Below are 21,226 nucleotides of genomic sequence, written 5' to 3' on the forward strand. Positions count from 1 at the left end.
TACTCGTATAGAAAGCTCCTCAAGTAAACGTTAGAGATGCACCAGTTTTCTTGGCAAATCCCACATTTTTTTGGTAGGTGTAATCTGCCAACACCGTTTTTTACAGAGTCCAGTTTTTTTTCTAAAAACTGTCATTGACAGCATATACAAACAAATGTATATACCTATTTTAATGCAGTAAATAAACAAATAATAAATCATAATAAATACAAAAATAAACATTATAATTCTCCCAATCTGCACAAAGTTACAGTTGTTCTCTCACTTAAACAACTCTTAAAATAAAGTACTCTGTGCCTAGAAAAAAAGCTAGAAATAATAATTAACTGTAAAGGAGCTGCTGTACTATACAAAACAGATTTCCATCTCCCACTGTTTCTTAAACAGAAGCACAGTGGAGGACAGAAGCTTCATCTGAAGTGGCATTAGATGTATTCACACACTATTTGATGAAGCTGAGGTGTAGTATGTATCTCTAAGATACTGGTCTGGGCCGTTCATGCAGAAAACTGGCTAATTCTGGTGTCTGGCATGTCGATCGGTGCACCTGTAGTAAACGTCCTCTGCTGGGACTGGTCAATTTCACTGGATCATGTGTTTGATTTCCAGAGCTGTAATAGAGCCGTACTGTATGTGTGTGATCACTATTAAACTGAACCAGTGATCGCCTCCAACTGTAGAGTAACATCTGATGTGTGTAAATATGAAGGATGTTCTGATTTTCCATTTCATGACCCCTGTGCAGATGATGGAGTGATGAGTATCAGTCGGTCCCCCGCTGCGGTCAGAACCGCTGTGAGGAGCATCTGACCTGAGCTTTAGAGTGTGTGTGTTCATTTATCAGCAGACTAACCTTTACTGTATGAGGCTTTCTGGCCATCAGCAGGTCATGAAGTCTCTGTGCCCTCATTATATCTGGGCTCTGTGTATATTTTAAGATGTGCCCTAATATCACAACAGAACAACCTTCTGATGACCCAGAATCTGCAGAGAGCCGCTGGTGGTGGTCATTCTGAGGTCCGCGGTCTGAGGATCAGGAGTCCTGATGGACACTCACTGTTATATAGTATCAGTCAGGGTTAGATGCACAGTATTGCATATATAATTAGTTCTCATGTCTTCTGCAATCTAGCTGCTTTCATCACAGATGGGAAATAAACACAAGCTCTGTTTGTCCATCTTAAAATGTATCATTCAAACATTAGATTGTTTCAAATCTGTGTGAGTTTCTTTCCTCTGTTGAGCACAAAAGATGATGTTTGAAGAATGTTAGGAACCAAACAGTTGCTGGTAGTCATTGTCTTTTGGGTTCAACAGAAGAAAGAAACTTATACAGGTTTGAAACAACATTAGGGAGAGTAAATGATGATAGAGTCATGATTGTGGGTGGACTGTGCTTTTAATCACTAACACTGGTTGTGATGCACGGGCTCCATCTCTAGTTCTAGGCTTCACGTTGATGTACCTGAGAAGGTAATCCCAGAATGCACCGCTCACCCCTCGTTATGTGGTGTGTGTGATAAGAAGCTGAAGTCAGAATCATGTGAATATTCCTGCTCGGCTTCGAGGTCTGATCGTCCCTGCAAGCGGCTGAATGTTCTCCAGCGGAGGAAAGCTCTGGAGAGCCATAGAGTGTGATTTACACTTTAAGATCACGCTCATGATCGCTGCTGTTAATTGCCTGTGGTGATGAGGCTCTCTGAAGACGTGTGTTTAAGTTTCTCTGGAGATGCCCTCGATCTCTAGAGCGTCCAATTGTCTCTGACTGAATTTCGCCAGGAGAATATAAATGAGATAATACTCATATATAACATATTCCTGCGAGCACTGCTTGCTGCTGGGGTGCTTTTGGTGATATTTCTAGTCTTTTAAACAATTGCTGGCCCCTAGAGCTCAGATGAATGTTTCAGTGTTGTAAATCAAGATTATTAGAGTGCATTGTACAAGCAAACAATATTCTAGTCATTCTACTTCAGAATTTCTTGTTTAACTCAATGTAATTACAATTTCTTTGTAATTATTTACTAGTGATTTCTGAGTAAATCCTACACTTTTTCCTCAGTACAGGTCTCCTCTGTGAGATTTAAGCTGAAGTTAGTCTGTGTTCAGTTCTCAGCTGTGAGTACTAGTAATAGTGCTGGTTGACTGAGTAAACAGCAGTCATAATGGTGGATGAACTGTGAGGATGGACTGTAAACACTCTATCACGGCTCTAATCTTCTCTACCAGTGCTGCAGCTCTGCTGGGTTTGTGTTCTTTCCCTTCATCTGAAGAGGGAGCTTTTTGGAGAGAGATACATCAGCATGTCTTTCTGGATGATATAACAAAATATTACAAATAAATTTGATAAAAAAAAAGCCTTTGACCGCAGATTAATTTGTCTGTCAAATAAAGGGCTGAATTAAAAACAACACTGTTTCAAGCTTGTGATTGCAGGTGTATGACGAGGTCCCACACTGCTGTTTACCATAGTAATGCAATCAAGGAAGCCAAAACTAGGACAGAGAATCATTAAACTGTTCAAAATTGCCATCCAACTTTTAATAAATTCAGGACAGTCTAGACGTGATTTGAGAGCAGGACAACCGTATTTATTCAGAAGATTAGCCAGTCCTGGAGCTTTGTAATCTTAATACATTTTTGAAGTAACTTGTCTGAGTTTGCTCCTGTCTGATGTGCGGTGTTACAGTGAGTTTGTTCCTGTCTGATGTGCGGTGTTACAGTGAGTTTGTTCCTGTCTGATGTGCGGTGTTACAGTGAGTTTGTTCCTGTCTAATGTGCGGTGTTACAGTGAGTTTGTTCCTGTCTAATGTGCGGTGTTACAGTGAGTTTGTTCCTGTCTGATGTGCGGTGTTACAGTGAGTTTGTGAGGTGTTACAGTGAGTTTGTTCCGGTCTGATGTGCGGTGTTACAGTGAGTTTGTTCCTGTCTGATGTGTGGTGTTACAGTGAGTTTGCTCCTGTCTGATGTGCGGTGTTACAGTGAGTTTGCTCCTGTCTGATGTGCGGTGTTACAGTGAGTTTGTTCCTATCTGATGTGCGGTGTCACAGTGAGTTTGTGAGGTGTTACAGTGAGTTTGCTCCTGTCTGATGTGCGGTGTTACAGTGAGTTTGTTCCTATCTGATGTGCGGTGTCACAGTGAGTTTGTGAGGTGTTACAGTGAGTTTGTTCCTGTCTGATGTGCGGTGTTACAGTGAGTTTGCTCCTGTCTGATGTGTGGTGTTACAGTGAGTTTGTTCCTGTCTGATGTGCGGTGTTACAGTGAGTTTGCTCCTGTCTGATGTGCGGTGTCACAGTGAGTTTGTTCCTGTCTTATGTGCGGTGTTACAGTGAGTTTGTTCCTGTCTGATGTGCGGTGTTACAGTGAGTTTGCTCCTGTCTGATGTGCGGTGTTACAGTGAGTTTGTTCCTGTCTTATGTGCGGTGTTACAGTGAGTTTGTTCCTGTCTGATGTGCGGTGTTACAGTGAGTTTGCTCCTGTCTGATGTGCGGTGTCACAGTGAGTTTGTTCCTGTCTTATGTGCGGTGTTACAGTGAGTTTGTTCCTGTCTGATGTGCGGTGTTACAGTGAGTTTGTTCCTGTCTGATGTGCGGTGTTACAGTGAGTTTGTTCCTGTCTTATGTGCGGTGTTACAGTGAGTTTGTTCCTGTCTGATGTGCGGTGTTACAGTGAGTTTGCTCCTGTCTGATGTGCGGTGTTACAGTGAGTTTGCTCCTGTCTGATGTGCGGTGTTACAGTGAGTTTGTTCCTATCTGATGTGCGGTGTCACAGTGAGTTTGTGAGGTGTTACAGTAAGTTTGTTACAGTGAGTTTGTTCCTATCTGATGTGCGGTGTCACAGTGAGTTTGTGAGGTGTTACAGTGAGTTTGTGAGGTGTTACAGTGAGTTTGTTCCGGTCTGATGTGCGGTGTTACAGTGAGTTTGTTCCTGTCTGATGTGTGGTGTTACAGTGAGTTTGCTCCTGTCTGATGTGCGGTGTTACAGTGAGTTTGCTCCTGTCTGATGTGCGGTGTTACAGTGAGTTTGTTCCTATCTGATGTGCGGTGTCACAGTGAGTTTGTGAGGTGTTACAGTAAGTTTGTTACAGTGAGTTTGTTCCTATCTGATGTGCGGTGTCACAGTGAGTTTGTGAGGTGTTACAGTGAGTTTGTTCCTGTCTGATGTGCGGTGTTACAGTGAGTTTGCTCCTGTCTGATGTGCGGTGTCACAGTGAGTTTGCTCCTGTCTGATGTGCGGTGTCACAGTGAGTTTGCTCCTGTCTGATGTGCGGTGTTACAGTGAGTTTGCTCCTGTCTGATGTGCGCTGTTACAGTGAGTTTGCTCCTGTCTGATGTGCGGTGTTACAGTGAGTTTGCTCCTGTCTGATGTGAGGTGTTACAGTGAGTTTGCTCCTGTCTGATGCGCGGTTTTACAGTGAGTTTGTTCTTGTCTGATGTGCTGTGTTACAGTGAGTTTGCTCCTGTCTGATGTGCGGTGTTACAGTGAGTTTGCTCCTGTCTGATGTGCGCTGTTACAGTGAGTTTGCTCCCGTCTGATGTGCGCTGTTACAGTGAGTTTGCTCCTGTCTGATGTGCGCTGTTACAGTGAGTTTGCTCCTGTCTGATGTGAGGTGTTACAGTGAGTTTGCTCCCGTCTGATGCGCGGTTTTACAGTGAGTTTGTTCCTGTCTGATGTGCTGTGTTACAGTGAGTTTGCTCCTGTCTGATGTGCGGTGTTACAGTGAGTTTGCTCCTGTCTGATGTGCGCTGTTACAGTGAGTTTGCTCCTGTCTGATGTGAGGTGTTACAGTGAGTTTGCTCCTGTCTGATGCGCGGTTTTACAGTGAGTTTGTTCCTGTCTGATGTGCTGTGTTACAGTGAGTTTGCTCCTGTCTGATGTGCGGTGTTACAGTGAGTTTGCTCCCGTCTGATGTGCGCTGTTACAGTGAGTTTGCTCCTGTCTGATGTGCGCTGTTACAGTGAGTTTGCTCCCGTCTGATGTGCACTGTTACAGTGAGTTTGCTCCTGTCTGATGTGCGCTGTTACAGTGAGTTTGCTCCCGTCTGATGTGCGCTGTTACAGTGAGTTTGCTCCTGTCTGATGTGAGGTGTTACAGTGAGTTTGCTCCTGTCTGATGTGCGGTGTTACAGTGAGTTTGCTCCTGTCTGATGTGCGGTGTCACAGTGAGTTTGTTCCTGTCTGATGCGCGGTGTTACAGTGAGTTTGTTCCTGTCTGATGCGCGGTGTTACAGTGAGTTTGCTCCTGTCTGATGTGCGGTGTTACAGTGAGTTTGCTCCTGTCTGATGTGCGGTGTTACAGTGAGTTTGCTCCTGTCTGATGCACGGTGTTACAGTGAGTTTGTTCCTGTCTGATGTGTGGTGTTACAGTGAGTTTGCTCCTGTCTGATGTGCGGTGTTACAGTGAGTTTGCTCCTGTCTGATGTGTGGTGTTGTAGTGAGTTTGCTCCTGTCTGATGTGCGGTGTTACAGTGAGTTTGTTCCTGTCTGATGCGCGGTGTTACAGTGAGTTTGCTCCTGTCTGATGTGCTGTGTTACAGTGAGTTTGCTCCTGTCTGATGTGCGGTGTTACAGTGAGTTTGCTCCTGTCTGATGTGCAGTGTTACAGTGAGTTTGCTCCTGTCTGATGTGCGGTGTTACAGTGAGTTTGTTCCTGTCTGATGTGAGGTGTTACAGTGAGTTTGCTCCTGTCTGATGTGCGGTGTTACAGTGAGTTTGTTACTGTCTGAAGTGCGGTGTTACAGTGAGTTTGTTCCTGTCTCATGTGCGGTGTTACAGTGAGTTTGTTCCTGTCTGATGTGCGGTGTTACAGTGAGTTTGCTCCTGTCTGATGTGCGGTGTTACAGTGAGTTTGTTCCTGTCTGATGCGCGGTGTTACAGTGAGTTTGCTCCTGTCTGATGTGAGGTGTTACAGTGAGTTTGCTCCTGTCTGAAGTGCGGTGTTACAGTGAGTTTGTTCCTGTCTGATGCGCGGTGTTACAGTGAGTTTGCTCCTGTCTGATGTGCGGTGTTACAGTGAGTTTGTTCCTGTCTGATGTGCGGTGTTACAGTGAGTTTGCTCCTGTCTGATGTGCGGTGTTACAGTGAGTTTGTTCCTGTCTGATGTGCGGTGTTACAGTGAGTTTGCTCCTGTCTGATGTGCGGTGTTACAGTGAGTTTGTTCCTGTCTGATGTGCGGTGTTACAGTGAGTTTGCTCCTGTCTGATGTGCGGTGTTACAGTGAGTTTGTTCCTGTCTGATGTGCGGTGTTACAGTGAGTTTACTCCTGTCTGATGTGCGGTGTTACAGTGAGTTTGTTCCTGTCTGATGTGCGGTGTTACAGTGAGTTTGTTCCTATCTGATGTGCGGTGTCACAGTGAGTTTGTGAGGTTTTACAGTAAGTTTGTTACAGTCAGTTTGTTCCTATCTGATGTGCGGTGTCACAGTGAGTTTGTGAGGTGTTACAGTGAGTTTGTTCCTGTCTGATGTGCGGTGTTACAGTGAGTTTGCTCCTGTCTGATGTGCGGTGTCACAGTGAGTTTGCTCCTGTCTGATGTGCGGTGTCACAGTGAGTTTGTTCCTGTCTGATGTGCGGTGTTACAGTGAGTTTGCTCCTGTCTTATGTGCGGTGTTACAGTGAGTTGGTCCTGTCTGATGTGCGGTGTTACCTGTCTGATGTGCGGTGTTACAGTGAGTTTGCTCCTGTCTTATGTTCGGTGTTACAGTGAGTTTGCTCCTGTCTGATGCGCGGTGTTACAGTGAGTTTGTTCCTGTCTGATGTGCGGTGTTACAGTGAGTTTGTTCCTGTCTGATGCGCGGTGTTACAGTGAGTTTGTTCCTGTCTTATGTGCGGTGTTACAGTGAGTTTGCTCCTGTCTGATGCGCGGTGTTACAGTGAGTTTGCTCCTGTCTGATGCGCGGTGTTACAGTGAGTTTGTTCCTGTCTGATGTGCGGTGTTACAGTGAGTTTGTTCCTGTCTGATGCGCGGTGTTACAGTGAGTTTGTTCCTGTCTGATGTACGGTGTTACAGTGAGTTTGTTCCTGTCTGATGTGCGGTGTTACAGTGAGTTTGTTCCTGTCTGATGTGCGGTGTTACTGTGAGTTTGCTCCTGTCTGATGTGCGGTGTTACAGTGAGTTTGCTCCTGTCTGATGTGCGGTGTTACAGTGAGTTTGCTCCTGTCTGATGTGCGGTGTTACAGTGAGTTTGCTCCTGTCTGATGTGCGGTGTTACAGTGAGTTTGCTCCTGTCTTATGTGCGGTGTTACAGTGAGTTTGTTCCTGTCTGATGTGCGGTGTTACAGTGAGTTTGCTCCTGTCTTATGTGCGGTGTTACAGTGAGTTTGTTCCTGTCTGATGTGCGGTGTTACAGTGAGTTTGCTACTGTCTGATGTGCGGTGTTACAGTGAGTTTGTTCCTTTCTGATGTGCGGTGTTACAGTGAGTTTGCTACTGTCTGATGTGCGGTGTTACAGTGAGTTTGCTCCTGTCTTATGTGCGGTGTTACAGTGAGTTTGTTCCTGTCTGATGTGCGGTGTTACAGTGAGTTTGCTCCTGTCTTATGTGCGGTGTTACAGTGAGTTTGCTCCTGTCTGATGTGCGGTATTACAGTGAGTTTGCTCCTGTCTTATGTGCGGTGTTACAGTGAGTTTGTTCCTGTCTGATGTGCGGTGTTACAGTGAGTTTGCTCCTGTCTGATGTGCGGTGTTACAGTGAGTTTGTTCCTGTCTGATGTGCGGTGTTACAGTGAGTTTGTTCCTGTCTGATGTGCGGTGTTACAGTGAGTTTGCTCCTGTCTGATGTGCGGTGTTACAGTGAGTTTGTTCCTGTCTGATGTGCGGTGTTACAGTGAGTTTGCTACTGTCTGATGTGCGGTGTTACAGTGAGTTTGCTCCTGTCTGATGCGCGGTGTTACAGTGAGTTTGTTCCTGTCTGATGTGCGGTGTTACAGTGAGTTTGTTCCTGTCTGATGTGCGGTGTTACAGTGAGTTTGTTCCTGTCTGATGTGCGGTGTTACAGTGAGTTTGCTCCTGTCTGATGTGCGGTGTTACAGTGAGTTTGCTCCTGTCTTATGTGCGGTGTTACAGTGAGTTTGCTCCTGTCTGATGTGCGGTATTACAGTGAGTTTGCTCCTGTCTTATGTGCGGTGTTACAGTGAGTTTGTTCCTGTCTGATGTGCGGTGTTACAGTGAGTTTGTTCCTGTCTGATGTACGGTTTTACAGTGAGTTTGCTCCTGTCTGATGCGCGGTGTTACAGTGAGTTTGTTCCTGTCTGATGTACGGTTTTACAGTGAGTTTGCTCCTGTCTGATGCGCGGTGTTACAGTGAGTTTGCTCCTGTCTGATGTGCGGTGTTACAGTGAGTTTGTTCCTGTCTGATGTGTGGTGTTACAGTGAGTTTGCTCCTGTCTGATGTGCGGTGTTACAGTGAGTTTGTTCCTGTCTGATGTGCGGTGTTACCTGTCTGATGTGCGGTGTTACAGTGAGTTTGCTCCTGTCTGATGTGCGGTGTTACAGTGAGTTTGTTCCTGTCTGATGTGTGGTGTTACAGTGAGTTTGCTCCTGTCTGATGTGCGGTGTTACAGTGAGTTTGTTCCTGTCTGATGTGCGGTGTTACCTGTCTGATGTGCGGTGTTACAGTGAGTTTGTTCCTGTCTGATGTGAGGTGTTACAGTGAGTTTGTTCCTGTGTGATGTGTGATTTTGCTCCTATCTGATGTGATGTTTGTCCAGGTTCTCATCATGTTTCAGTGGAGAATCCTTTGAGTTCTAAACAGTCTCACAGCCGCCATCATGAAATCTTAATAGCAGGAGGGAGACAATGCCTCGCCTCAGGAGACAGCCAGATTTATGAAAATGAATAATTTACCAATGTTTTTTCTTCTTCATTGGAATGCTCTGCCTCTGAGGACTGAATATTTAGACATTTCCAGCATATTTACTCTCACATGCATTTCAAATGTGTTGCTGTGTGTTCAACAGCTACTGTATGTGTAGGCAGTGCTCATGTTGTACGCTAAATTAAGGATCTCATTAAGAGCTCGTTATGATTTGAAATCTCCAGGCTTTATAAGAAGCATGCGATTATTAGATGAAAGTTTCGTCAGCGACGCTACGCTGCACATCTAGTCTTTTCACCTGATGACATCGGTCATTGATCCTCTCATTGTGCACCGCTGCAGTCGTGTTTCATGAGCTTGTTTGTGTTGTTGTTGTTTTTGTATGCCTGATCGCTGCTGCAGTTGTGTGTGTTGTTTTGTGTTTTTGATGTTGTTGTAGTTGTGTGAGTGTGTGTGTGTGAGTGTGTGTGTGTGTGTGTGTGTGTGTGAAACATCAGGACACAACTCTGTATAATGACATGGGTATGACACAGGTATTACAAGGAGAGGGTTCTTATGAGGACATAACCCATGTCCCCATTTTTCAAAACACTTATAAATCATACAGAATGAGTTTTTTTGAGAAAGTAAAAATGCACAAAGTTTCCTGTGAGGGTTAGGGTTAGGTGTAGGGTTGGTGAAGGGACATAGAATATACAGTTTCTACAGAATAAAAACCATTACACCTATGGGATGAACACACTTTACACAAAAACAAACGTGTGTGTGTGTGTGTGTGTGTGTGTGTGTGTGTGTGTGTGTGTGTGTGTGTGTGTGTGTGTGTGTGTGTGTGTGTGTGAATTATAGAAAGAAACACAAGTCTTCATGTAAATGACTAGTATGTATATCAGTGGGAACTGAAGTGTGAGCTTCCTGTGTTTTGAATTTGTAGATACTACTAAAGGAAACACACCGAACGGCCTAGGTTTCAGAACAACACACTGAATGTGGCTCAGCTTCCGGCTGATGATGAACCAGAGACAATAAATCTTAATTTCAGGGTTTTTCTCAGCAAGAATTCTGTTGATTTCATTTAATTTACATTTTACTTTCATGTAATGAATGTAGTCATTAACTGCAATAGATTGCCAGCAGTGTTTGTGTTGTTGTGTATGCTGCTCTGTGTTTGTAGAGTTACAGTGAAGTTTGATGATTCTGCAGTGTTTATCTGAGCTGAACACATCACAGAGAGACTGTGTGTCTTTGGCCCAACATTTGAAGTGTCTTCTGACTGTTCGTTTCGTTTGACTGGAGTCATGACCTTCACACTCACACAGATGCATGAGTTTAGAGCTGTCAGCACTGAGCGCTTCACACACACTCGTCCAGATCTGCTCAGATATCTGCTGCGATCTCTGTGTGTTTCCTCTGCTCATGAAAGACTGGAAGCTAAAAAAAAGATGATGATATTTTTGGATATTTTTTTTTTTTCATCTTCCATATGAGAGTTAATGGAGTTCAATGTAGTCTGGTTCTCAAGAAGAAAGTAACAGAATGATCATTTTTTGGTGAACTGTCCCTTTGAAATGGAGGCAGATGAATTCAGAACAGCATATGAACATACTACACTTACTCTTTGTACCATTTAAAAATATCCCAGATATAGTACGAGTTGTACACTATGGTCAGTCCTGCCCTAAACTCCTGTGATTGGCTGAGGTTGATGTCAGGTGACTCAAACGAGTAGAGATCAATGCTGAGAAAGTGTCAGAGGCTCTGTTCAGACAGATTTGTGACTCTGAAATGTTTTCTTAACACAGTGAGCAGATCAAAACACAAGGAGTCCAGCTGCCCCCAACTGAGCCTGGTTTCTCCCAAGGTTTTTTCTCCATTTCGTCACCGATGGAGTTTTGGTTCTTCTGGCTCACTTAGTTGGGGACACTTAATATCCTGCAATATTGTGGACTTGATTGCTCAGATACTATTTTAACTGAACTGATCACTGAATTCAATGATAAATTGCCTTTTAATTGACAATTTAATACTGTTTACTATTGTTCTTTTGCACTATTGACACACTATTTTCCTATTTATATTTGTAAAGTGCTTTGACACAATCTGTATTGTTAAAAGCGCTAGATAAATAAAGCTGACTTGACTGAATCCGAAATTAACAAGTTTTTTTTTTTGTTGTTTTTATATTCATCATCCTTTCCCATCAAAATGGAGTGTGTAAAATGATTGACCCAACCTGAGGTCGTATGCAATGTGCAAAAATGTGGTACTCGGTGTGCAGAGACCTTAAGGCTGGCTGTGTGCACAGATTGAGCCGCTGACGGAGCGCAGGAGCTGTGAGCAGACCAGGCTCGCATCGGCTGTGCTGGAGTCTCCTGTTCTCCTGAACTTTCTTGCCAACAGTTTTGCAGTAATTAACCTAATTCAGCTGAGCTGCTAAACGTCTCTCAGGTCAATATCACAACTAGACACTGATGAATCTGGGGCGAGAGCGAGCGGAGCGCTGAAGTAGAAGCGGCTCTAATGAGCTGCGGCAGGACGAGCGTTTGACCCGTGTGAAACACGCTTTAATGTGAAAGTCATATCTGCTATTGTCTTACACTGCTGCTCTCATGTTTCTCACACTTGAAATCTTTTCTTGCTCGCTGGCTTTGAGCGGATCAGTTCTCCAGTGAAAGATTGATGTGTGATTGTGAGATGTGTGACTGTGAAGCACTAACACTGTCTTTCTCTCTCTCTCTCTCCTCGGTGCTGTCCGGGAACAGAAGAGTACGCGGTGGAAGGTAAGCGGCTGATCATTACCCGTTACTTAAGCTGTGTGATGGTGAGGATTGGTGTCGGCGGCAGTCAGGCCGCTCTCAGATTGGACTGCGGTTTTGGCGACTTCTGGGGGCTTTGATTTGCTGCGAAGCGAGATTTACTCTTCCTCCTTTGTTTCTTTTCTCCTTATGAGTTGGTTTGATTTTTTGTTTTCGATCAGTTGAAGTGGAGCAGATGCGGTGGACTGGCTCGCCGCTGTCATTGTGGTTGTTTTATTGTCGTGTAGATTGGTTCTACATGATTCTCTGATGTCAAAGGTTAAACCCTCCCAATGGTGTCACTCTGGTGTCTGACAGAAACAACGTGAGGCCAAACTCGCTCGCGTCCATCGAGGGCCAGATGTATTTACCCATAATTCCCCTGCAGGCTGGATTTGTCTGTGTAATTGATGGCGCTGTGCTTCTCTCAGGTGTGTGTTTGGGGATAAGGCGCAGGTATCTGGATGTTTTCCTGCTATCAGGACACTGCTGATGGATTACCGTTCTCTACCCAGCATGCCTCGGGAGACACGTCGCTATAGCAACAGAGGAGATGTGTGTGTGCGTGAGCTGATGATGATGATGATGATGATGATGATGATGATGGCAGAATGCTCTTCATTGGCAGCATCCTCTTGGATGTAATCCACGTTTAACTGTTTTCCAGAAAATTGGAAAATGCATTAATGTCTAAACAGCAAGAGCTTCAGCACCATTTGAAAATCACTTTCAAGCATATCAGTTTCACCTCACAATAATGTAAGATTTTATTACGGTATTGAATTATGTATATATTAAGCCTTTTTCTCTTTATAACAATTTTAGCAGCAAAATAAATAAAATTAAACAATAGAGAATGCAATTGTATGAAGTAAATATGTGTTTCAAACAGAATAAATTAGAAAAGAACACAACTATAGAGAACAATAGTAATGTTTAGCCAATATATACCTTTTCTGGGCTGCCCTGATTCAGATTGAAATGTCAAAATGTTTAAGTGTAAACAAATGTTAGCAAATAAATATTAAGTCTTCAAGTGTTTGATGAACACTATAGTGAAGAGAAACAGCTGTAAGTACTGAGCGACTCCTTCAGAGAAACTCGGCAGGGTTTTGTGTGTGTCGCAGATCATGAGTCTAACATCTTGTGGACAGAAACTGTTTTGTTCAGGTCTGAAACTCGTTTTGTGCCTGTTCTGATTGAAGCGGGTGACATTTGGTCGGTCAGTAAACTACAGAGGCCTTGATAGATGTAGTCAGACAGGAGCTGTGGAGTAAACTACTGCTGCTTGTATGTGTGCATCTGTAGGATACGGACAGAGAGCGAGACGAGGAGCACTGGAGCTCACATAAACACTGAAAGCACCCATTAGATCATTCCTGCAAACAGCAGAAGACTAGTACTGACCGTTAATTTGGTAATTAATATGCAAACCTCTGATATTTGAAGAGTCAGCTCATTTTTGCCCGTTATATGATTAATTATTAGATTCTTACCTGGATTGCAAAAAAGCCATTTTATTAATCAGCTGCAGGTCTAGAAACCGTTTGATCCTCTTCACAAATAGTTTTTATTACATTTACATTCATGCATTTGGCAGATGATTTTATTTGAAGTGACTTTTGAGAAATGTCTCCATGTGTGGTTTTCTCCCCAATATCGTGATATTCAATGGGGTCCAGTGTTGACTTTCTTCAAAATATCCAGTTGAGGAGCCACTGGACGTTCCTCCCCGGACGGCCATACTTTTGGCCAGATGGCTAATTGTTGACCAACCTAGATTTTGGCCCTGGCAAGCAGCTCCGTCTTGGATGCCCTATTTTCAGGGGTCGGTCTAATTAGCGTCTCTGACCGGGTGCTCAGAAGCTGTGGTTAGATTGATGAGATCGAGCATCTCTCAGGTGTCCGTGGGGAAAGAGGCTCTCGTCTGCCACAGAAAAGCCTCACAAATGGATGAGCCGGGAGCGCCTTAACCCTGTTCTGCTACGAAACCTGTCACAGGTGCTTCATAACCACACACAAGCACTGAACACCAGTGTACGGGAACTCAGAGTCACCTGGAATGAGTTTGTAAGCATTTTTGTCGTTTGTTGGGAAGTAATTCAAAGGTTTCTGGGAGCTCTGAGAAGATGTTTCTTCTGTTCACGGTCGATTGGTTTGTTTGTCTGACTGTAGATCTGGCGATCGGCTGCTGTCCGTATCTGACCCATCCCAGCTAATGATCGTTCCCTCTAGAGCATTCGGGATTAAACCTCATGACGGTTGCCGGATCTTGGATATTTCCTCTTCTCTTGGCCATGAAATGGAAGGCTGATGTCCTCTGTAGATATGAGATTAAAGTTTTCCGTTCACATCACAGATTAGAGTGGATCAACTAAACCAGATTATGGATTAGTTCAGAACATTCCCCAGAGCAGACCAGACAGAGTTTTTGTCATTCTGTATTCTATGGGTTTGTTCTTTGTAGAAATGAGAAGAAGTCTTGTGTAAGTCCAGCTTTGGCTTGATCTAACACTGATCATAGATCTGAATGCATTAATATTAATGTTTTATTCATCTAGTTGTGTGTTTGTTTAATAAACGGGACAACATGTCTTTAATAACCTGTGGCAGATCAAATACTGACCCATAGAAATAATAATTGACTGCTTGAAGTAGTTGTCCATTCATTACTTGTTTTACTCGTATTTACCAATTTTGTCTTTCCATAATGCATTCTGTAGCTCTGTCCTGACGCAGTAGATCAGTCTCAGTTTAACAGCTCTATGATCAGTGCTTTAGTGACAGAGAGTGTGTGTGTGTGTGTGTGTGTGTGTGTGTGTGTGTGTAAAGCACTATTCGGAAGGGACTAGTTTTCTAAACTACGTTTGAGTTTCGATTCTTACCACCTGACGTCTGTGATTTTCATGTACCAATTCTGACGGGACTAGTATCTCCGTGTTTATTACAGAGGTGGGAGGGTCTGATTTGTGCATCTGGGCGTCACAGAGATCACGCGCTCTGTATGCGTGCATTGCATTCATTCAGAATGATTGCCTTAGTATTATTACACAATAAATACTAAATGGCTAGTATAGCAAAACCATGTTAATGTGTGGTTCCTTTAGTGTAACTTGTTTTTTTTTTTTTTTTAAATGTAAGGTTACATAAATGAACGTGAGTAATCTTACCTGATGCTGATATTACAATGGCCGGTATTAACAGTTTACGCGATCTTGCTCTTGATTTTATTATTTGTATTATTTTTTTATTATTATTTATTTGCCGCTAAGCAAATCTATCAAACATGCGCGCGTAAGAGCATCTACGGTAATTCACGTTGGCCAAAACACACAAGGAAACGCGTTGTGAAATAAAATATCACCGGCAATCACAGACATTCGCATTCGGACGGGATTAGTTTTCTCAGAGGATCACTGAGTTTGCTGAAAAACGGTAGGTAATTTGCGCTGGAATTATCACAGAGGTTGTGTGAGAAAAACACAGACGTGGCAGATTCGGACGGGATTAAAATCACCAAGTACGTCTGTGAAACGCAGATTTCTCTAACGACCCCCTGTAAAACTAGTCCCGTCCGAATAGGGCTTAAGTGAGTCATTATTATTGTTCAAATACTGTATGTTATTGTAGGTCCTCTATGTCTTTCTCAAACACATTTCTACAAAACCCCTCCTTCTGACAAGCACAGTCTGCTCTGATTGGCCAGATGACACAGTGCATTGTGATTGGCCGAACACAACAAGCACAACGCCACTTTCTATAATCGCAAGCTTCAGCTTTCAAAGTAACGTTAAATACTAATACAGTTAATAATGTCGTTAGTTTTCCCATCAGTTCAAGCTGAAAGAGGAACAGAGTCGTGTGACAGACACCGTGATAAAGCTCATGTGTGTTTGCAGAACACAAGACATGGACGCTTAAGACAGCTGACTCCACTGTGTGACCCTGTCTCTGTCTCACACACACACACACACACACACACACACACACACACACACACACACACACACACACACACACACCCGTCTGGAGCCTGAATCACCTTTTTATATGTATTTTATGATGGTTTTAAAGCGACTCGTCCTGCGTGTAAATGTCATACGTTCTCTGTAATTGCTTTGACCTTTGGAGGACTTCAGTGTGGGCAACATGTCATGTGACGACCTGCAGCAGGAAGTGACACGTCTCCATCCTGTGATGTAATGACTGAGTGACAGGTCTGCACATGCTCTGTGCTGCTGCTGAGAGTAAACGTGAGGAAAGAGCAGCTGAATCTGTCTGTCGCTGACGTTATCTAGTGGAGATAAATGAGTTTCTCTTCTGAGTCTGCTGTAGAAATTCAAACACACACACACGTATACAGTATCCAGTCAGTCATCAGCATCAAGGGATTGTGCTGCATTAGATAGATACAGTAATGTCTAAGCGAGTAGCATCAGTGCTGAAGTGATGCTGGAGCTTTCCTCTTCAGTAAACCTCATCGTTCTGAGCCGTTCTGTAAATGATCAGGAACCTGCGGATCTCCAGATGATTTTCATGGATGAGTGAAGTCAGATCACATTTTCCTAACAGAGGAACCGTTAATGTACTTCATCAAACTGACTTGAGTTCATGATGTTTGACTAACAGTGCGCTCGCAATATATTTATTTAAAATAACTAACACTTGTTTCAATATTTTGTTATGTAGAGCAAGGGCATGTATAGAGTTTATTGGAAAAGTGATTGAGTGAGCCCATGTAAGTGTGTGTGCGTGTGTGTGTGTGTGTGGTGTTCTCAGCCAGTGGTTTCTATGGTAACGCTGCAGCTGCTGACCTGTGTGTCCTGTGATAAACTGCAGAACTTCTACATAAATGCATCCGTCTGTTTCTCTGATCGCATGCATATTCATCATAATAATGAGCAGAGAGCTGCTGGATTTTCTGCATATTAATGAGCTGCCAGATATTTGACACATTAAAAACTCAGACATAAAGTGGGGATAACTCTGAGTGTCGTCGAGCCACACACACACACACACACACACACACAGCAGCAGATCTTCACTATACAAGCATTACTGCAGCTGCTGTGATGAGTTTCACTTACAAACCAGATTATTGAACACCTCAGTCAGTGACCGGTGTCCTTGTTCACCAGGAGTGGCTCATGGAAACTAGGTTAATAGTGTCTTTCCAAGGATGTTGTTCAGTGAGAAACACGACCGCTGTTACACGAACACACTTGGTCGGTCACACTTCTAATTCCAAGTCCAATTCTCACTATTAACAAACCATTAACTATGATTTTGCCTCAGTAAACTCCCAATTTGACACTTATTAATAGTTAGTAAGGTAGTTGTTAAGTTTAAGTTGTGGTAGGATTAGGAATATAGAATATGGTCATGCAGAATAAGTGCTTTGTGAGTAATAATACACAACCTTTATGTTAATAATAGACATGCTAATAAACAACTAGGTGACAGTGAGAATTGGCCACTAAAATAAAGTGTTACCCCTTTGTCTATTTGTCTTTTTATTTGTTTATTTGTTTAGCTATTGTAATTATTTATTGAAATGTAATTTTATATACTGATTGTAATAATTGAAAGTATATGGAGCCTGTCAGAGTTTGACTGATGAATGGCTCTGCTGGTGTGTTCATCTAAACAGAAACACACCATAGACTTCTGTAGTTTTCATTTATAGCTAGTTATAAATACTCCGAGGTCACCGTAGCCACCAGATCCAGTCTGTGTCCAGATCAGAGGGTCACTGCAGTCACCCGGATCCAGTACGTATCCAGACCAGATGGTGGATCAGCACCTAGAAAGGACCTCTTCTGCACTGAAAGACAGCGGAGACCAGGACAACTAGAGCCCAGATACAGATCCCCTGTAAAGACCTTGTCTCAGAGGAGCACCAGGACAAGACCACAGGAAACAGATGATTCTTCGGCCCACACACTAATGCTAATACAAAACTTTGTCAAATTATCATATTTAGCTAAAATCTGTCCCAGTAGTACAAACACATGCACACACACAAACACAAACCACACTACTTGACTCTAAATCACTTGTGTTGTAGTTCTGAATCAGCATCATTAGTGTTTCAGTATTTTAGTCAATGTGAGCTATGCTCTGATTATAAATCGTAATATTGTCAGCTCCTGAAATGTGTCGCACCGTTGATATTACCAGAGCACACAGCAGTATAACTCAATAGAAACTCGGTTGATACAATTATTGGATGGAGCGAGATCATTGTAAGTGTCAAAAATACATGCACATAGTTCAGTTGAATGGTAAAAATCGCCTTCTTTAACAGTGCACTTAAACTAAATGTACGAAGCTAAAATAACCTCAACATTAACAACAATATTGAAAAGAAGAGCGCATGCATTTTACGTGTGTCTGGCTGATAGATCAACCATGATTTATCTTTCAATCAGATGCAGTTAAATCACTTTTCTGTGTGCATGCTTTGGATGTGAGCACATGGGTGTATAAACCAGATTTATGTGTGTGTACTTATTCATATCATATTCATTATGAGTGTGTGAATTTATTCATATCCAAAACAAGACGATATGGACATCACTTAGTGCTGAACACTCAGAGTACTCGAAGCCGGAAGGCGCTCTCGCACAGAAAGTCCTAAACGTCCCAGTAATGCAGCAGGAGTGCAGGAAATCCCTAATATGGACAGAGGCTTCCCACTACTGCTGTAGCTGAAAAAGGTCATTTCAAATCATTTTCAGGTAATAAATAAAATACATTAATAATCCGGTGCTAATAGACAAAACATTTCAGTATATAAACTGTTCTGCCTTATTATGTGTTTGTATAAACCAATCCTAAAATTTGCATTAGGAAAGTACAGAAAAAAAATAGAATAAAAATGATTGGTTATCATGCAGCAGTGATTTGATTTTGTATCCGATTAAAATATAAAAGCAAAAATAAAGCCTGTCAATTAGACAAAAGTCTATTTTTTTTTTTACATTTGTGTAAATATATTTCTCTGCTGCACACACATCCTTGTGTAAGTGTTCTTTAGTCTGTTGGGTTTTAGTCATAATATTCAGCTAACACGGAAATATTTAGCAGTTAGCGTTAAAATAAATGTAAATTATATCTAAGATTTTCATTTTATTGTTATTTATTTATCAAAAGTGAATGCATGTGAAATATTCATCAAGTGTGTGTGTGTGTGTGTGTGTGTGTGCGTGCGTGTGTGTGTGTGTGTGTACCTGGTATTCATTAGATTATGGGGACCAAATGTCCTCACAAGGACAGTAATACCAGGAAATTTTGACCTTGTGGGGAGATTTTTTGGATATATGTTAAAATCATTTTAATATGTTGATCTGCTTAAGAAACCTTTCTGTTGACAGTTTATACTAGGATCCCATATGATAACATGAGTTAATGCATTGAGCTAGCATGAACTAGCCACACGCTATATATGAAGCAGTTTTTGGACTGGCAGAGTCTGAAGTTGTTTTTGTTGTTGTTGTTGTTTTGCAGGATTTCTAAGCCTTACAGATACACTGATCTTTCTGAGATCAGCCACAGATAACCTCTAGACCTTAATGCTTAATTCATAATTCACAAATCAATTCCATTAATGCTGTTAGCTGTTGAATTTGCATTGTAATTCAGTAAATTGCACATGAACAGAATACTAAACATTGGAAAAGCATTTTCATAGATTTACAAAACATTTTGTTCCAGTAGTTTTTAATTTTCTGTGTTGAGAATCGAGACCAAATCAAGTTACATTCAATGCTTGAACTGAATCAGAGCCTGTTATGATCTAATATAATGCAAGATAATATTGCTATTTATATGAAGCTGATGATATTTCCAATCCTGAAAACACTTGCACAGATCACTGCATTTCTACAGCGGTGTTTAAGACTTTACTGAGTGTTTATTAGAGCATTTCCTTCATGGGATGCATTCACACACACACACCAACACACACAAACACACACACACACACACACACACACACAAACACACACAAACACACACACACACACACACACAAACACACACACACACACACACACACACACACACACACTCAAAGAGTTAATCGTGATTAATCACATCCAAAATCAAAGTTTGTGTGTAATGTATGTGTACTGCGTATGCTTCTGTGCTGACGGCTCTCGGAGGGATTGACATGGTAATGTATGTTACAGTCTATTGTGTTTGTTTTCATTTCATCGCTCGTGTTTCTTGATCTAGTTTCTGTCTCCCTTTAATTGTGTCGTTATATTCAGATGTGTCTAGTCATTGTCCTCATTATCCGTCCAATATACGTTGAGTTCAGTTCAGTGTATTGTCCGGTATTCTTATGTTAATTGTGTACGTGTGTTCATGTCTGTCTCTCTGAGGTTAACCCTCTGTTGTGTGGATTATTAAAGACTTTTTATTTTATCCTCATCCTCATTGGTTCCCTCTGTTACCAGACAGTAACAGAATACTGGACCAAACAGTTAAAGTTGCGTGCTCCTCCTCTCCATTTGGTTATCATTTTTTCCCAGTTTTTGTGTTTCCACTCATGGACTATTGAAAGATATCCTTCCCTCCTTCAACACAGAGATCAGCCTGATGTCCTCGTCCTCCTGCAGTGAGAGATGTCTCCCCAGGTCTACTCCAGCAGGATCTGCACACTCTTCAGCTGTGTGCTGGATTCACCGTGGCTCTGTCTCTCTCCATCAGTGTTGTGGCTGGAGGATCCCTTGTCTCCGCCTCCATCCTCTGAGCCCTGGCTCCACCTCGTCCCTCCACCCAGCGCTCCACCATGGCTCCTAGCTCCCTCCTCCAGCTCTGGCACGCTCTCTCTCTCTCTCTCTCTCTCTCTCTCTCTCTCTCTCTCTCTCGTCCCTCCAGCTTCGTCTTGGTCTGTGGTTGACCGTCCGCCTCCTCAGGACTCCTCTGGCTCCGTCTCGTTCCTCTGTCCCTCAGACTCTGTCCGGCTCCTCTTTCTCTCCGGCTCCACCGCGGCGTTCCAGATCCCCACCCTCACCTCGGTTCTTCTGGTCCTCCGGGTCCTCGGTGTCGTCCTGGCTCATCAGCTCTCCGTCTCCACCTGGTGCTCGTCCTCCACCTGCTGTGACTCCATCAGTCGCCCCCTGGAGCCCATGTCTCCTCCTGATCCTGGCTGTGGCTGGGTCTGTCTCCTCTCCTGCTCTGGTTCTCTCTTCTCTTCACCCTGACTCCTCTCTCCATCATCAACACCATGGACTCTGTTGTTCGTCCTCATCCCGGTCATTCAGCCACCTCCTGAATCTTTTCAAATCTCCATTTTCCAATTGGGATTAACTGTTTGACAGTACACACACACACACACACACACACACACACACTCAGAATCGTTTGATGCGTGTGTTATAGTACAGACGTGTTTATTCTGGTCTTGAATCCTCAGCTGTGCTGCTGCTCTTGTGGATGACATGGCAGGTGAATATCCATGATTTCTTCTCAGGATTAAGACAGGTGTGAGGAGCTGGAGATGTTCGGTGAAGGCTCTGAAGACTCGGTGTGTGTCGCCGCAGGAGAAAGATCTCGAGGTGTGAGGAGCGTGTCGCCTGCAGCGGCTGTCGAGCTGTTGACTGTGATAAGAGTA

General features: G+C 43.1%; 1 protein-coding gene across 6 annotated transcripts in view; it reads left to right on the forward strand.

Annotated features, from left to right (window-relative positions):
- LOC127962221 (neurexin-2-like) overlaps positions 1 to 21,226 on the forward strand; it is a 408,062-nt gene that overhangs the window by 90,792 nt on the left and 296,044 nt on the right. For all 6 annotated transcript variants that reach the window (XM_052561735.1, XM_052561731.1, XM_052561733.1 and 3 more), the window contains exon 3: positions 11,572 to 11,589. In XM_052561735.1, the coding sequence (XP_052417695.1) occupies positions 11,572 to 11,589 (18 nt within the window). The remainder of the gene's footprint in view (positions 1 to 11,571; positions 11,590 to 21,226) is intronic.

This window comes from Carassius gibelio, chromosome B7 (assembly GCF_023724105.1).
Source record: "Carassius gibelio isolate Cgi1373 ecotype wild population from Czech Republic chromosome B7, carGib1.2-hapl.c, whole genome shotgun sequence".
NCBI classification, from domain to species: domain Eukaryota; kingdom Metazoa; phylum Chordata; class Actinopteri; order Cypriniformes; family Cyprinidae; genus Carassius; species Carassius gibelio.